The sequence below is a fragment of the Capricornis sumatraensis genome, chromosome 7, assembly GCF_032405125.1.
Source record: "Capricornis sumatraensis isolate serow.1 chromosome 7, serow.2, whole genome shotgun sequence".
In the NCBI taxonomy this organism is placed as follows: domain Eukaryota; kingdom Metazoa; phylum Chordata; class Mammalia; order Artiodactyla; family Bovidae; genus Capricornis; species Capricornis sumatraensis.
In genome coordinates this window covers 106,121,344-106,140,020 of record NC_091075.1, presented here as the reverse complement: position 1 = coordinate 106,140,020, position 18,677 = coordinate 106,121,344, and the positions used below count along the sequence as shown (strand labels likewise).

At 47.4% G+C, this 18,677-nt stretch overlaps 1 protein-coding gene across 2 annotated transcripts in view; it reads left to right on the top strand.

The window, feature by feature from the left end:
• STK32B (serine/threonine kinase 32B) overlaps positions 1 to 18,677 on the top strand; it is a 384,837-nt gene that overhangs the window by 296,660 nt on the left and 69,500 nt on the right. For both annotated transcript variants that reach the window (XM_068975348.1, XM_068975347.1), the window contains exon 5: positions 15,396 to 15,433. In XM_068975348.1, the coding sequence (XP_068831449.1) occupies positions 15,396 to 15,433 (38 nt within the window). The remainder of the gene's footprint in view (positions 1 to 15,395; positions 15,434 to 18,677) is intronic.

Genomic DNA, 18,677 nt, shown 5'->3' with positions numbered 1-18,677 from the left:
CCCAAACCTCTCCAGTGCTACCAAGAGAAACACAATAGGCCAAACTTCTGTACAGAAGTAATGCCATGAAACGGAAAGTGGTTGCTTAGGAGATAAACAGGAATTGTATTAATACTAATGCTCTGCCTAATTTTGTGAATGAAAGTGGGGTGAAAGTGAAAGTTGCTCAGTCGTGTCCAACTCTTTGTGACCCGATGAACTGTACTGTCCATGGAATTCTCCAGGCCAGAATACTGGAGTGGGTAACCTTTCCCTTCTCCAGGGGCTCTTCCCAACCCAGGGATCGAACCCAGGTCTCCCACATGGCAGGTGGATTCTTTACCAACTGAGCCTACCAGGGAAGCCAATTTTGTGAACTGATGTTATAAAGAGAAAAGTTTCGTGTTTAAGATGAGGATAACTTTACAGGCATCCTCTCCCAGCCCCTCTCCCTCTCTCTGTGTGTATACAGGGACTTAAACTCTGACTTAGCTTCTTCATCCATCAAATGGGAATCATTGTCCTTCCTGAGGGGTAATTGGGAAGATTAATTAAGGTGAAAAAATGTAAAGTAAGAGCAGTTTCTGACAATGGAATCTTGGGCAATCATGGACTCCTTCCACAGCGCTTTTGGAGTTTACTATGTGCCAGGCACTCCTCTCTGCTTGAAATAGAGTGGACAAAACTCAGGCCAGTTCTTATTCTCATGGAGATTACATTCCTCGTAGCTAGCATGGTAAAGCATCTGCCTGCAATGCGGGAGATCTGGGTTCAATTCCTGGGTCGGGAAGTTCCCCTGGAAAAGGAAATGGCACCCCACTCCAGTATTCTTGCCTGGAGGATCCCATGGACAGCAGAACCTGGCGGGCTACAGTCCATGGGGTCGCAAGAGTAGGGCATGACTTAGCACTTTCTTTCTTTATTTCTAAGGATAGACAAGGAGTGAAAAGAAAACATACAGTAAATGTGGTCATTCACATTGTGTTATTGCTGTGCAAGATGTATCCTGGGTGATGGGACAGAGAGCTGGGTGGGGAGGGCAGGCTAGTGGGGATCACCATGGTGATGATGATCACAATAAAGATGGTGATGAGGGTGGTGATGATGATGATGGTGACAACAATGTTGATGATGATAATTGTGGTGATAAGGATGACATGTTGATGGTGGTGGTAACGATGATGGTGACACCAGGGACCTTTGTACCATGAGCGGGCTTCTTGACTTCTCTGAGCCTCAAGTTCTCAACCACAGCATGAAGATACAAAGCCACCTTGCAGAAAAGCCTAAGAATTACATGACTGGAGTTAAAAGCGGGACCACCCACATAATTAGAGGGGTCCAGTGCAAAATGAGAAGGCAATGGCAACCCATTCCAGTACTCCTGCCTGGAAAATCCTGTGGATGGAGGAGCCTGGTAGGCTGCAGTCCATGGGGTCGCTAAGAGTTGGACACGACTGAGCATCTTCACTTTCACTTTTCACTTTCATGCATTGGAGAAAGAAATGGCAACCCACTCCAATGTTCTTACCTGGAGAATCCCAGGGATGGGGGAGCCTGGTGGGCTGCTGTCTATGGGGTCCCACAGGGTCGGACATGACTGAAGTGACTTAGCAGCAACAGTGCAATATGAGGGGCTTCCTCCATGACTCAGCAGGTAAAGAACCCGCCTGCAACGCAGGAAATGCAGGAGACGCAGTTTTGATTCCTGGGTAGGGAAGAGGGCCTGGTAGCCCACTCCAGTATTGTTGCCTGGAGAATCCCATGGACAGAGGAGCCTGGAAGGCTGCAGTCCACAGCATCACAGAGTCAGACACGAGTGAGCGACTGAGCGCAACACGTGCAAAATGAACGTGCAGATGCCCTGTTCAAATCTTGTTAAACTTCCCTCTCGGCTGTGTCTTCCTTTCCCTCGGGTGGAAGGAAGAGAGGGAGACGCGACAGAGGGCCCCTCGACCCCTCTCTGTGGTCTGCTTCCTTAACCTGTCCCCAGAAATGTAAAGCTCAGCAACTTGTAGCGAGCAGACTCCAGCTTTCCATCCTGGTCTCAGTTCTTCCGCTTTCTATAGAATTTCCCCTTCTCCCAACCAAGATTTTCTTATTTCTAAATTAAGCAATTAAAAACTTTTTGGATGTATTAACTCAAACTTCACCACGGACCAAACCTGAGCTAATTCTTTTGTACACATCATTGCACTGAATCCTCACAACAACCCTCAGAAGTAGACTTGATGTTTATCCCACTTTACAGATAAGGAAAACTGAGGCTGAGCAAGGTTGCCAGACCCGGCGCTAGTTTGTTTCAGATAGACCTGCGGTCCCTTCAGTGTTGACAGACTGGAACTTGGTGACTCTTACACATTTTGGCAGCACACTCCCTTGGATGAAATACTTCCAGAGAGACTGGGCCCTGAAAATAGCAACTCTTAAAATATTAATTCTCTGTAATGCTCCTCACAGACTCGCTTTCTAACGAGGCCTCCCACATTCCTAGTAAAATCAGGGAAAGGAAATCTCCATGTGTGGTTCCAGTCTGGGCCCTGCCATCAGCGGTGGCTGGGTGGGTGTCAGAGTCTGTTTTGCTTCCTTCCTTTGCCGGCTGATCAGTACCTGCCGTGTCTGGTGGCTTTAGAACCTGCTAAATGAACCCTCTTGGCTCCCTCCTGCACAGATCCACGCTGTGAGTGGAGAAGTGATTCTCCCCTCCCCCAACCCTCATCACACCAATCAAACCAAACAGACCTGCCCCCGACGGGGCCCACGGGACTCAGCAGCTATAAAACAGTCCTCCTAACTGATTCCGAAAGGAACCGGAGCCCATTACTGGGGCCCCGTGTTTTAATGAATTGATGACTACAAGCCAGGGATTGGAGACTGAGAATTCTGGAAAATTCCTCTCCTGAACGCAGCCTCCCACTGTGGTGGAAGGTGTGATGGGACAGACAACTCAGATATCCATCATGTCCCTGAGCAGAGCAGGGCTCTCAAGCCTCAGGAGGCATCAGAAACCCACTGGAGCTGGTGGGAAGGCAGGTTCCCTGTCCTGGGACTCTGTGATTGGTCTAGGGTGTGTCCCGAGTAGCTGCCTTGCTCAGAGGAGCTCTGTAGACTGTGGACCAACCTTGAGAAATAGAAGAGGAATCACAGGACAGGCAGTCCTGAATGCTGGGCCTTCACCCACTCAAGTATCCAAACAATTGTTTACCCAGTGTGTTCTTTGTGATAGACCGTGATATGGCATACACACAGATATGAGGACAGGGTGCCTGCCCCACCCAGGAAATGGAAAGAGCACTGGGCCTCAGGAGAGCTGGATTCAAATCCTGCTGTTGCCACTTTAACTCTGACCAGGGGAAGTCGCTTCATCTCTCGAGGCTTCAGTTTCCTTGTCCATAAAAAGAAATTAATGCTGATTCTCTAGGGCTGTCATGTGGGTTAAACAAATTACAGCGTGGAGTTTGTGAGCTGTACAATAGCACGTATGAATACAGAAGGAGTTTCATGAGTTGTGTGATTGCACATATGTGCAGAATGGTCATAATCATTTTTGAGGTCAGCTCTTCTGTCTCCCTTCCTGCTTCATCCTGTTCCCTCTAAATGCCCTGTGCGATAGGACTGAGTCAAGGTAGAGGAAGCAGTCATATTTTTTGAGCATCTACTGTATGCTAGGAACTGAGCTAAATCCTTTAAATACATTATTTCATTTCATCCCCATTTTACAGATGAGGAAAACAGACCCAGGCAGTAGAAGAGTTCATGTATAAAGGGCTTCAAAGCTTTATTCATCATCACAAGTGGTCCTGTGGTCACTGCAGGGCATGGGCCAGCATCCTATCCTTCTATACACTTTTATAGTTTTCCATATGCTCTGCAGTGAATCCTGCTTTGAGGACTTCACAGACTGATTCATGGACAGACCTTTGCAATCGAATATTCTTAAAGAAACTAGAAAGAAAAAAAGACTGATCTGGGTGGTTCTGTGAGGACTTCATGGACCCTTCCTGACCTGTGTGGGAAAGAAGCCCTTGTCTAGGGAGGTGTGTTGCTAGGCTTCTCCATCCGTGAAGGAATTAATTGAACCCAGCGCATCCCTGAATGTGTTTGTGAATCCTGAGAGCCTTGAATTCTCCACAAGATACACTTGGGAATAATTAGCCAAATGCAATTGCCTTAGTAACCAAGTTTACATCCAGGCCCCATGGAGTGGCCCAGCATTTGAACAGAATTAATCAATGTCAACCATGCTGCTGTTTGCTCTTTGCAGGATTAAAGGAAAAACAACAAGCCTGAAACATAGCTTGACTGGATGCACTTTCTCTCCCAAAGGAGAAGAAAATGATTTGAGTTGCTCCATGGGGTTTTAGGCCAGATGTAAGAAAGAACTGACTGGCTAGAGTGTGTCTACACTGTAAAAATTGTTTCCATGCCTTGAAATCAAGTCTGGGGTCTCTAACTGGTACATCCAGGTTCCATCTTGGACTCTGTGACCTGGAGGAAAGGTTTAACTGCTCCCAGCCTCAGTTTTGTGGTCCAGTAAGATAAGGATGATATTAGTTTTCTTGGGCTGCATATAGAGTTCTGCAGACGAAGCAGCTTAAACAGAAGTTTATTTTCTCATGATTCTGGGGGCTGGAAGTTCAAGGTCAATGTGTCAGCAGGGTTGGTCTCTTCTTACAGATGGCCGCCTTCTTCCTGTGTCTGCACGCAGTCGTCCCTCTGTGTGTGTCTGGGTCCTCATTGCCTCTTCTTGTAAGGACCCAGTCAGATTAGATTGGGGCCACCCCAGTGACCTCATTTTAACTTAGTCATCTCTTAAAAGGTTGTATCTGCAAGTATGGTCACATTTTGAGGTACTGGGGATTAGAGCTTCAACTCTGAAGTTCGGGGGACATGATGTAGACTGAATGGGCTTCCCTTGTGGCTCAGACAGTAAAGAATCCACTTGCAATGCAGGAGACCCGAGTTTGATCCCTGGGTTGGGAAGATCCCCTGGAGTAGTAAATTGCAACCCACTCCAATATTCTTGCCTGGAGAATCCCGTGGACAAAGGAGCCTGGTGGGCTATGGTTCATGAGGTCACAAAGAGTCAGACACGACTGAATGACTAAGCACACGCACAATGTAGGCTGAATCATCCCTCCTGCAAAGATGTCAGGTCCAAATCCCCCCAGATCTGTGAACACAATAGCTTACATAGAAAAAAAAAAAAAAAGACTTTGTACATATGCTTATGTTAAGGATTATGAGCTGGGAAAATTATCCTGGATTATCTAGGTGGGTCCAATGTAGCCAGAAATGTCCTTATAAGAAAGACAGGGGAAGTCAGAGTCAGCAGTAGATGAGACAGGGAGGGGCCACAGTCAAGGAACAGAGGTCTCTATAGAAGATAGAGGAAAAGTCAAGGAAGCGGGTTCTCCCTAGAGCCTCCCAGAGGAGCTCAGTCCTGTTGACACCTGCTTTTAGCCCTGAAGATGCATTTTTGGACTGTAAGAGGAAAATCTGCTTTGAGTCGCTAAGTTTGTAGTGATTTATTACAGCAGCAGTTAACACAACATTGTAAATCAACTATACTTCAATAAAATAAATTTTTAAAAATAACAAACGCGTCTCCAGCACTGGGTCTTACTGTGAATCTATGTCCTCATAACTCCGAGGCTCCTCTTTTCCTCTTTGTGTACAAGTATAGTGGTAGAGCTTGCTGGTTTGCTTTGATGCCTTCAGTTGATGGGTTGAAAATTTGACAACTACATCTCAGCATTCACTTTTTCTTTTGACATGATGTTAGAATATGGAAGCCTAAAGTCTGGCCACTAGCACTGCAGGCACCAGAGGGCCATTAAAGGGGTTTGTGTAAGAAGGGATGGGTGGATGCTTTGTAAAGCCATTTGTTGTTGTTGTTCAGTCACTAAATCGTGTCCGACTCTTTGCAACCCCATGGACTGCAGCACCCCAGGCTTCCCTGTCCTTCACCATCTCCTAGAGATTGCTCAAACTCATGTCCATTGAGTCTATCATGCCATCCAACTGCCTCATCCTCCATCATCCCCTTCTCCTCTGCCTTCAGTCATTCCCAGCATCAGGGTCTTTTTCCAATGAGTTGGTTCTTTGCATCAGATGGCCAAATTACTGGAGTTTCAGCTTCAGCATCAGTCTTTCTAATGAATATTCAGGATTGATTTCCTTTAGGATGGACTAGTAAAGCCATTGGATCAATGCAAAGAAATAGAGGAAGACAACAGAACGGGAAAGACTAGAGATCTCTTCAAGAAAATTAGAGATACCAAGGGGATATTTCATGCAAAGATGGGCTCAATAAAGGACAGAAATGGTATGGACCTAACAGAAGCAGAAGATACTAAGAAGAGGTGGCAAGAATACACAGAAGTACTCTACAAAAAAGATCTTCACGACCCAGATAATCACAATGGTGTGATCACTCACCTAGAGCCAGCCATCCTGGAATGTGAAGTCAAGTGGGCCTTAGAAAGCATCACTATGAACAAAGCTAGTGGAGGTGATGGAATTCCAGTTGAACTATTTCAAATCCTGAAAGATGATGCTGTGAAAATGCTGCACTCAATATGCCAGCAAATTTGGAAAACTCAGCAGTGGCCACAGGACTGGAAAAGGTCAGTTTTCATTCCAATCCCAAAGAAAGGCAATGCCAAAGAATGCTCAACCTACCTACTGCACAATTTCACTCATCTCACATGCTAGTAAAGTAATGCTCAAAATTCTCCAAGCCAGGATTCAGCAATACGTCAACCATGAACTTTCAGATATTCAAGCTGGTTTGAGAAAAGGCAGAGGAACCAGAGATAAAATTGCCAACGTCTGCTGGATCATCAAAAAAGGAAGAGAGTTCCAGAAAAACATCTATTTCTGCTTTATTGACTCTGCCAAAGCCTTTGACTGTGTGGTTCACAATAAACTGTGGAAAATTCTGAAAGAGAAGGGCATACCAGACTACCTGACCTGCCTCTTGAGAAACCTGTATGCAGGTCAGGAAGCAAGAGTTAGAACTGGACATGGAACAGACTGGTTCCAAATAGGAAAAGGGGTACGTCAAGGCTGTATATTGTCACCCTGCTTATTTAACTTCTCTGCAGAGTCCATCATGAGAAATGCTGGGCTGGAAGAAGCACAAGCTGGAATCAAGATTACCGGGAGAAATATCAATAAGCTCAGATATGCAGATGACACTACCCTTATGGCAGAAAGTGAAGAGGAACTCAAAAGCCTCTTGATGAAAGTGAAAGAGGAGAGTGAAAAAATTGGCTTAAAGCTCAACATTCAGAAAATGAAGATCATGGCATCTGGTCCCATCACTTCATGGGAAATAGATGGGGACATAGTGGAAACAGTGTCAGACTTTATTTTTTATTTTTGATAAAACACTCCAAAATCACTGCAGATGGTGATTGCAGCCATGAAATTAAAAGATGCTTACTCCTTGGAAGGAAAGTTATGATCAACGTAGACAGTATACTGAAAAGCAGAGACATTATTTTGCCAACAAAGGTCCATCTAGTCAAGGCTATGGTTTTTCCAGTGGTCATGTATGGATGTGAGAGTTGCACTGTGAAGAAAGCTGAGCGCCAAAGAATTGATGCTTTTACACTGTGATGTTGGAGAAGACTCTTGAGAGTCCCTTGGACTGCAAGGAGATCCAACCAGTCCATTCTAAAGGAGATCAGCCCCAGGTGTTCTTTGGAAGGAATGATGCTAAAGCTGAAACTCCTATACTTTGGCCACCTCATGCGAAGAGTTGACTCATTGGAAAAGACTCTGATGCTGGGAGGGATTGGGGGCAGGAGGAAAAGGGGATGACAGAGGATGAGATGGCTGGATGGCATGACCGACTCGATGGACATGAGTTTGAGTGAACTCTGGGAGTTGGTGATGGACAGGGAGGCCTGGCGTGCTGCGATTCATGAGATTGCAAAGAGCTGGACACGATCTAGCAACTGAACTGAACTGAACTGAACTGAAAAAAGAAATACAACCTTGTACTTGGATGTTGTAATAAAGAAACATATCCTGAAATCCAAGTGACATAATTTTATTTATCAAATCAGATATTCATTATAACCCCGCTCCTTGAATTAGTACCACCTAGTTGAGATTCTCGGACTCGAATTCATTTTTTTCTTGAGTTTCTCCCCCAAGCAGAGAACACTGGTCTAGAGGCAAGATGAGAATGAGTCTTGTTTACTGACATGTGACCTTTGACCCTCTGTAAATACTTCTTTCTTCATAATAAAATATAAGTAATGAGTGATACCTGCCTCTCAGAGTTGGGTTGGAATTGAGGGAGGTGACAGAGAAAGTGACACCATAGCACCTGATTCAGAGAAGCCACACCCCTCATGAAACCCACATGACCCGCCCACAGGGTGCCTGGCTCACAGGAAGGTCTCCGTGAACTGCAGACCTTAACAGTACCAGGACTTCCGCTAACATGAAGGCATTGTGTTGGGGGCTGAGGTCTGTACATGGCCCCTGCTTTCCACAGGAAGCAGGGGAGAGATGAGAGAAAGAAGTGAAATCTAACTGGTAACAATGATCCTGGTTGCAGACTTGATACCCAGTTTGTGGAAGGACAGTCCATGCCCTTCCCCAAAATGCGAGAACCAAGCTCATCTGCCCCTGTCCCCCATCGTCTTGCTGCTGAATGGATGCCAGCTGGCCACCGAGGTCCACAGCCAAGGTTAATCCCAGCATTTTAACCCCAGCTTGGTCACTGCCTCCAGCCTATTCCCTGGTGCCCAATCTGATAGCCCAGCCCTATGTTATTAACCACAAGCCTGCACCCTGTGGGCCTGGCACTGGGCTGGTTGCTCTCATAAATCCTCACTGACACTGAACAGAAACATCTAGTACTCAGCCAGCCTGACAGAAGATGCCAAGAATTGCTTCTTCAGTCTAACAACCTGAAGTTCGCTCCCTAATCAAACAGAGGTCTTGTCTGTGTTCAGAACTGGCCATCCTTCATCTGGTCCCCAGTCCTGCCTATAATGCTCTTCATGCGACCCCTTGGAGAGCAGTGAAGAAATACAGAACTTTCCGGATCAGATGACTGACACCATCAAATCTGTGTTTCAGAACATTATAAAGTTCCTGTAATAGTTAGGATGTAGATTTAGGTAGTTTGTTGCTGTTTAGTCGCTAAGTCATGTCAGATTCTTTTGAGACCCCATGGACTGTAGCCCACCACGCTTCTCTGTCCATGGGATTCTCCAGGCAAGAATACTGGAGTGCCTTGCCATTTCCTTCTCCAGGGGAGCTTCCAGACTCAGGGATCAAACCCATGTCTCCTGCATTGCAGGCGGATCCTCTACCACTGAGTTACCTGGGATGCTCTTGGGGGTGCTTTAACAGTGAGCAGAATGAAAACAACTGACGTTAACAAATCCTCACCATGACTACCTGGAGTACATGTTATTATACAGTTTATAGATGGGGAAACTGAGACTCTACCCTGGGCGTTGTGCCAAGACCTCAGGACCAGAAGATTTGGGGTAGAAACATGGCCTCTCCTGTCCATCTCCCTTTCCTCCTCCATGATGCCAACAGCACGTTCTTTCCCTAGGGGTGAAATATCCACAGATGTTCATTTCACAGACGTGGCTCCTTTTCCAGCAGGTTTTCATTTGTCTTTATTGCTGCATAAGATTGCAGACACTCAGAGACCCCCAGCAAAGGGACACGTGCAGATATGTCCCCATGGCCCTTTTTTGCAGTCTGAATCAGAGCCATTTCTGTGCTGTTTTTTTTTTAAATAGCCCGGCTGACATTTTATGGTTTGTTTTATTGGAGGGCTGGGGGATAATTCAAAAGCAAAACCGGGTTTTATAGCCTTTGCAAGCACACTTTCCATCAAAGCATCATTTTGCCCAGCTCTAAAATTATGGGTCTGTCCTCAGAAAACATCGTCGCAAACTTACCCATCCACACAGTGCTTCTGATGCCCTTTCCGAACACAAGGGCTGATTTTCAGCTGGATGACGTGCTTGAGCTGAGATACAATCAATGTGAAAAGCAGAACCGGAGGAAATGGCCCTGGAACCCGCTAACCTAGAGGTTCGGATAAGATGCTTTGCCCATAAATGCTATTCTTATTAAATCCTGAATGACTCAGGCTCCCGGCTGCTCTGTAAGGCTTTGCAAGTCTGCCTGGTGAGTTTCCTATGAAAGATACCTAATTCACTTTGTAAAAGCTTAAGAAGCTCCCTTTAAAGAACAATGATAGAACCTTCATTGTTGTTTATTTCAGCACTGCTTGTGCACCGGGAGCCCCACTAAGCCTCCCATGATAGCACCTCCGTGTATACACCCCCAGCCACTGTCAGACAGGAACCATCATTCCCAGTTTCCAGATTAGGCAAGCGAGGCTCAGAGGATGCTGCCCAAGGTCATATAGCTCTCGTAGCAGTCTTTTATCATGGCAGAACAAGTTTCTACTAAAGGGGAGGTTTTTTACATTTATTTCCTCAGTTTCCCAGGGGTCAGGAGTTGGTGCACAGCTTAGCTGGCCCTTCTGCTCAGGGTGTCACAAGCCTTCGATCCTGGAGCCCACTGGGATGCCTTCCTTTCTGGATCTTTCTGGATCTGTCCCAAGGTCTCCTGATTGTTGACAGACTTCTGTCCCTGGTGGCCACAGGAGTGAAGTCCCTGTTTCCTTGCTGACATTCAGTTTCTAGAAGTGCCTGTAGTGGCCTGCCATGTCGCTGCTCCCACAGGACGGCCGGCAAGGGAGGCTCCTGTATTCAGGCCCACCAGGATGAGTCTGATAGCCTGCAATCATCGGGATGACCCTGCCACCTTGTCTTGTCCCCTCAGCTGGATGGATATCACAGGTTTAAACCATTCACCCTCTCAGCCTTCTGTGCCTTCACTGGCAAAATGAGAGCTTGCTCCTGGGTCATATCAGACTTTCTCTTTCCTGCCATTCAGATGTCAACCTGATGCTACATCTTCTGAAAGCCCTTCCATGGCCGCCTACTCAAAGCAGGTCTCCTTTCTAGACCCTGATTTGTTCTTCTCAGAGCACTTGTCCCAACTTGGGGTCGTGTCCATTTTTCACTCCTGTCCCCCTCCTAGAAGCGAGCTCCATTTGACTGGCTCTGTCTTGTCCACTGTCGTGGCCCCAGGGACCATGGAGGGGATGCCTGAGGATCACTGACTCCCCTGTGTGCTGAGAGCCGATGCAGAGCTTGTGTCAGACAGTTTGTCCACACCACAAGGGAAGCCGAGGTACAGGGGGTTCACCCCAACACCAAGAGGTGTGGGCGTGGGGACTCAGGCAGGTTGCTCCTGAGTAGGACTCGCCCAGACAGAACACCCTCTTTCCTTGGAGCCATGGGGTCTAGTCTACCAAGTCACTCGTGCGTGCTAAGTGCCTTCAGTCATGTCCGAGTCTGCAACCCCATGGACTGTAGCCCACCAGGCTCCTCTGTCCATGGGGATTCTCCAGGCAAGAACACTGGAGTGGGTTGCCATTTCCTTTTCCAGGGGGTCTTCCTGACCCAGAGATCGAAGGACCCGGCGTCCCTTATGTCCTCTGAACTGGCAAGCGGGTTCTTTGCCACTAGCGCCACCTAGAAAGCCAAGTCACTCATACCTCTGCCCTTGTTTGGTCCTCAGGATGTAAGAGGCCACAAACAGGGACCTTCTGATGGGCTCTAATGGACGGTGGTCCTCTCCAAGGTCACACCGTGGTCACTGAGGGACTCTAGTTGGAGCTTGACATTTACCCACCTCCTCCATAAGCTCTCCTTCTGCTCCACTAGGCATGCAGCTTCCTGTGGCTGTTGCAGTAAATTCTCACAAAATCGGTGGCTTCAAAACATGCAAATCTGTGACCTCACAGTTCTGGCCAGAAGGCTGAAATTCAGGTGCCTGTGGGGCCACCCTACCCCAGAGGCTCTGGGAGAGAATCTTTGCCTTCCTCTTCCAGCTTCTGGGAGCTGCTGGTTCTCCTTGGCTTGTGGCCACATCACTCCAGACTCTGCCTCTGTCTAGACATGACCTCTTCTCCCCATTGTGTCTGTGACAAAACCCCTCTCTCCTTTCTAAGATAACAGACAGCATCAAACTCAAGGTTATTTCATCTTGAGATCCTTAACTAATTCCTTGGAGGAGCAAAGGCCGTGACTCAAAATAGCATCACGTTCTGAGGTCCTAAGTATTCTGAATTCGGGGGGGATGCTATTCACCCACCTATACCAGTCGCCTCTCCTTAGGCTTGCCACCACTGCCCCATCTTTTCTTGGTTCTTCCATCCTGGTCCCCACTGGTCCATGTGATCCCTGGCCGGCCGTTCCCTCTTCCCTGGGCTCCGTGGCCAGTCTGTACTGTGGCTTCTGAGCCTTCCACCTGCGTGTCTCCCCTCCCCTTCCCACTGAGTCTGAGCTTCTGGAGGGGAGGGACTATGTCTGGAGCCTCTGCAGGTCAAGCTCTCTGCCCAGATCTGCCAGGAGGAAGCACTTGAGGAATGTCCCCAGAAGGAAAAGGAAGGGACTGAAGGAGGAGATGAAGGATGAAGAAGGAAGGACTGGAGAGAGGTGGTCAGAAAACCCAAGACAGGGCACGCTCAGCATCAGGGGAGGCAGCAGCTCGGGTCAAGGACCTTGCAGCCGTTCGGGTCCAAGCTTCTGCTCATGGCCACCTCTTCTGAGATCCCCAGGCCCCAGACAAGGTCACCCTAGTCCAGTGACACCTTAAAGAAAGGATGCTCTTTCACATTCACTGCTGTTTTCATTCTTAACAAGTATCTATTTTCCCTTTTCTCACCTTTCTTGAAGAAACATTCCCGGGGTAGGCCCTAGACGGGGGCCCAAGTGTTTGCTGATTTGAGCCACAAACACTTGACTCCAGGTCTTCTGCCTTTTGTTTTAATTGTGTGTGTTCTCAAGTTCATCCTTCCCCTGGGGGCTCCGTTAACAACCCACCTCTGTTCACCAGGGATGTTGGTGAACTTGGCAGCATGGAGTTCATTGGTTTAATGCCCATCAATATTCATGGTGGGAAAAGTCACAACAAAATGAAAATTTAATATATGGATTGAGTGTCCCTTTCTTTCCCCAAAGCTGCAGACATTGCCTCATATGGTTCCAAATAACCACGTTGTGTTTTCAGGTAGAATTGCTATTTGATAAACTCTGGAGCAGTCACTTTTTATTTCCAAGAAAGCCATCATTAGCCTCAAAGGATTTGACATTGACTCTAAATGGGTGAGTGGGGCTTGCATTTCTAAAATCTATGGCTTTAATACAACACTTCGGAAAGTGTGTGCTTGCTAATGGTGTGTAAATCAGAGCTGAAAGTGTCAACTCAGTTTCTCCAAGGCTGTGTATCTCACATTCATTCTTCCCTGTTTCCTGTGTGTTGATAAAGATTCTCTTCTCTCTAAATCTCTGCTCAGGCTCTTCTGAGTTCTTTTGAAACCGGGCTTCATCTTTTGGACTTCCATGTTGGTTTCTGCATTGTCCAGTCTTAGTTAAAACCTACTAAGTCAGTTTAGGGGCTTCCATGATAGCTGAGATGGTAAAGAATCTGCTTGCAATGCAGGAGACTGCAGTTCGATCCCTGGGTCAGGAACATCTGCTAGAGAAGGCATACGCTACCCACTCCAGTATTCTTGGGCTTTCCTGGTGGCTCAGCTGGTAAAGAATCTGCCTGCAATGTGGGAGACCAGAATTTGTTCCCCAGACTGGGAAGATCCCCTGGAGAAGGGAACAGCTACCCACTCCAGTATTGTGGCCTGGAGAATTCCATGGACCATATAATCCATGGGGTCACAAAGAGTCAGATGCGACTGAGCGACTTTCACTGTTACCTTCACTAAGTCAGTTTAGCCATAATCCAATATCTGCCCAAACTCATCATCCTCTGATCAGGCTGCTCATCCCCCAAGTGGTTTGATGCCCTGGCTGCCCTCAGCAAGAATACTGATGAAAAGTTAGTGACTTTCCATCCACCAACCCCTACCTCCTCAGCTTCAAATTCCCACTTGTCCACACTGGATTTGGAATGAAGCCCAGTTCTATGCTGAGATCCCTTTTCCCCTTTGGTGATTGCTGTTGAATAAAATCTATCTTCAGTGCTTTAACTACTGTCCTGGTTTTTCTCTGACAGTGTCTGTTGGTTACAAGCACCATGCTGGAAGTGCAAAAAGTGAAGAAAGCAAAGCCCCTGCTTTTAAAAAGCACAGCTTAGAGTTGGGAGCCCTTTGCTTTAAGGATGAGGAGAGCTGAACTTTTCAGAAACTGCCTAGCTCAGGTTTTGCTGCACATGGCCCACTGTGTTACCCTAAAAGTGAAAGTGTTAGTCGCTCAGTTGTGTCGGACTCTGCAATCCTATGGACTATAGCCCACTAGGCTCATCTGTCCATGAAATTCTCCTGGCAGGAATACTGGAGTGGGTTGCCATTCCCTTCTCCAGGGGATCTTCTTGACCCAGGGATCAAACCTGGGTCTCTCGCATTACAGGCAGATTTTCTACCATCTGAGCCACCAGGGAGGCCCTAAACGGGATCAGCAGCCTTCTAAAAGGACCAGATAATAACTATTTCAGATTTTGAGGGCCACATCAGTGTGTGTTACACATTTCTTTTCATTTTTGCTTTGTGTGCTATACATGTGTCTTGTTTTGCCTTTTATAATCCTTTAAAAATGTAGAAACCCTCCTAAGCTCACAAACTGCAAAAACTGGTTGATTGCTGGGTGTGATTTTTCAAGAAACTAAATTGACACCTTCAACCCTGATTTACTCATCATGAACATGCATGTGCTTTCCGAAGCTCCATATTAAAATCACAGATTTTAGAAATGCATGCTCCATTCACTTCTTTATAATAAATGTCCCATCTCCTGAGATCATACAAAAACTAGCAGAGACTGTGGTCCATCTCTGACCTGGACAAGTTACTGACCCTCCTAGAGCTGCAGTTCCCAGGTCTATGGAACAAAGGCCATTAAACCTGGGAGGTTAGTACGTACCGAGGGGCAAGGGCTAAATTCCACCAGGAAGCAAAAGTGTCTGTACTCACTGAAGAGACCCAGGGCTCAGTGAGCAGTCACTCCTGGGAGTCAACTGGCCAGACATCATTAAAACATTCAGGAAAAAATATACTCACACAATCCACTTGCAGTTCCAGGAAAAGAAAAGGAAAGCAAGGACACGGGGCTCTGCTTTCGTAATAATAACAACTGTCCTGCTTGCTGCCTGAGCCTTCAGGCCGGGGGAGACGCAAGCAACTGGGTGTTGTCAGGTGTTTGTCTCGGCCTTCAGGCCGGGGGAGAGGCAAGCACACTGTGTGTTGTCAGGTGTTTGTCCCCAGCTGTCATGCTTGATATGTGCTCCTCCATACACTCAAGGAATCCTATTTTCAGCTTCTCTGTTTTCTCTTGCAGAGACATCAAGCCAGACAACATATTGCTGGACGAACATGGTAAGCCTGTTACTTTTTCTAGAGACTGTTTCAGTGGCAATTTTGAGGCTCTGGGAATCTGGGGTGGGGGCGGCTCCTGGTGAGTTGAATTTTAGCGTTGACTGGAAAGCCTTTTTTGTTTCAATCCTGCTGAATGGACACCTGTGTAAATTTCTGGTCTGTGTCCTGCCGCGGTGAGTCCAGTCCAACAGTCCAACGTATCTGAAGGTTTCGCATCCAAAGACCTCATTGTTCACATCCTGGTGTGAGAATGGCAGGGCAGGAGTGGGAATGGGATACAGGGTTGGAGGCTTTGAGTCTCCCCACCCCTGCCCCCCGGCCTGTGAATCTAAGGGCTTCAGAAAAGTCACTCACACTCACCTCTCAAAGCCTCCATGTCTTCCTTGATATAACAGTCAAAATGGTACCCACGTTCCTGACTGCCATGGGATCAAGTGGGACAGAGCATGCCTGGTGAGTTGGACCTCAATCATCAGTAATCCGCTAAAGCCTTTCCTCACCCGGGCTTCTCAAGCTTTCATGAGGAGTCAGGGCATCTTCTTAAACTGATTCAGTAGACTGAGTTGGGTCTGGGACTCTGCATTTCTCCCCACTCCCAGTTAAGCCTGACACTGCTGGTCCATGGAGATAGTTCCCTGTCAGTGGCTTTCTGACTCTGGTCTTATCAGAATCCCCCTGGGGGGCTTGGTAAGACACAGAGGACGGACCCTGCTTTAGAGAACCTGGGCCTCGGTGTTCTGAGTCAACCCCTGGGATGTGGTATCCAACCAAGTTAGGACCGCGAGTCCAGGGTACAACCCAGCAATGATGGACAGTCCACTGCAGTCCACTGCCAATATATAGCTGCCGCTGGATGCAAAGCCAAGGCCAATCATGGTGGACTTGAAGACTTAATTCGCTGATGTTCTTACAGGAACTAATCCCTCAAGGGTTTGGGGGAGGGTGGGCTGGAGTGAGCAGGTGGGGAAAAATCCATGAGATGCTGCTGAATCATCCAGAGACGGATCTGTCGACTCTTCGACACGGCTGTGTTAGACCTCCCTCCCCGACTCCACGCAGGCTGACGCTGTGGCTCGGAGCTGCTCTAGGACGCGTGTGTCTCAGGGAATCCTGCCTCACTGTAGGTACTGGGAGGCAGAGTGGGAATGGTGGAAGGGACCGTCAGCGCTCCAGTCTCCCGCCAGAGGCTAAACCCAGACCAAATGCCTTGGGGAAGTGAGTTGAAATCCCTGGGCTCCTGATGGAAGGGCAAGAATAAGCTCAGGATGCCAGGGAAAACTGGGCGGAGCCGAGGATGCAAATCAGAGTCCCCAGTTTGTATGTAAAAGTCAAGAATCCCAGACCCGAGTCTCAGCTGGTCCCCCAACTAGCTGTGTGTCTTTGGGCAGGTCACACAGCAGAAGTAATACCACCTGTCAGGGCAGTGAAGGTCTAAGACGAAACGGTGAAGGTGAGCTGCTGTCCCAGCACCGAGACATAAGAGGTGCTCGTGAGGGCTGTGTTAGCTTATAGGACTCAGCCTCCCCTACCCTTTCTCTGCTGAGACCACGGAAGCAGGTGAGGTGGAGGCAAGCAGAGGCCCAGGCTGAGTGATGCCAGGACCCCTGGCAGGGCTTTCCTGGAAGCCCTGGGCTTGGGAAGCAGGGTTCTGGCTGGAATACTCAGAGCCCTGCCTATTTACTGAGAGAGACTTTGGGACAAAGACCTTTCAGGCCCTGGGCAGCTTTCCTTCTGGAAAGCAAAATCAAGACAGGAATACCAGGCAATAGCAATAATTCAGCCACTTCATCTACAAAGAAATGAGATTCAGGGAGCCCGTGGGGTAGCTGGGCCTGCCTGATGCCACAGTTCCTGCCCGACACTATAGCCTCGGGACACAGCTCACACCGCCTTCTCTGCGTTCCCTCGCTCCTGAGTTCCTGGATCTGCACCCATCCTTTCCTTCCTCCCCTTCTGCACTTGGCCTCACCTCTCCACCTCAGCCCTTGCCTGTTTTTCAGATTTCCTCCCTGTCAGTCAGTTCAGTTCCGTCGATCAGTCATGTCCGACTCTTTGTGACCCCATGAACCGCATCATGCCAGGCCTCCGTGTCCATCACCAACTCCCGGAGTCCACCCAAACCCATGTCCATTGAGTCGGTGATGCCATCCAACCATCTCATCCTCTGTCATCCCCTTCTCCTCCTGCCCTCAATCTTTCCCAGCACCAGGGTCTTTTCCAATGAGTCAGCTCTTTGCATCAGGTGGCTAAAGTACTGGAGTTTCAGCTTCAACATCAGTCCTTTCAATGAACACCCAGGACTGGTCTCCTTTAGGATGGACTGGCTGGATCTCCTTGCAGTCCAAGGGACTCTCAAGAATCTTCTCCAGCACCACACCCTGTCCTTCACCATCCCCTTATACAGTGTCCTGACCCTGAGCTGTGGTTTTGCAGCATTCCACACACTCCCCAAGCACCTCTTACTGGACCCTTCCCTCTCTTCTCTAAGCTCCTATTTTATCAAGCTTGGTGTGGGAACGGAGCACTGAACACTATTTCATACTAAGGAGTGAGTGGCTGATACCCTCCCCTCCTTCAGCTTCAGCATCCAGTGGGTGCCTTTTCAGAAAGTGCAGAAGGAAAATCAGGAGCAGAGATTCTCAGAAAACACAAGTCTCCTCCCCAGGAGAGAAGGACAGGAGAGGAGGCTGTGACCATGGTTTTCCTTTCTCTGATTTATGACAGCAGATAGAATCTCATTAGCTTTTCTTTTTTTTCTTTCTTAGTCATTGTTGCCTTTCTTTTCCTTCCAGCTCTACTGAGGTGTTATTGGAAAATAAAAACTGTATATATGTAGTACAATATGTTGTACAATGTGATTTTTAAAAGGTGTACAATATGATGATTTAATTCACATGTACATTGTGAAATCAACTCCACAATCAAGATAATTAATATATCCATCACCACTCATATTTGCATTTTTACTGTGTGAATAGTGAGAACATTTAAGATCTACCTTCTTAGCAAATTTCAAGTTCACAATACAGTCTTATTGGCTACAATCACCATTCTGTACATTGGATCTCCGTAGCCTTTTGTTAACTGCATTAAAAAAAGTTTACAAAACAGATAACTGTGTGTTCCTATTTAAAGAGTTTGCTGATGAATCTCATTAAATGTTTTCTCGGAGAACAAGTTGGTTGCTTTGTTTACAATGAAGCATAAGCATAATTAAATAACTGCATTTATATTTTTATTAAAA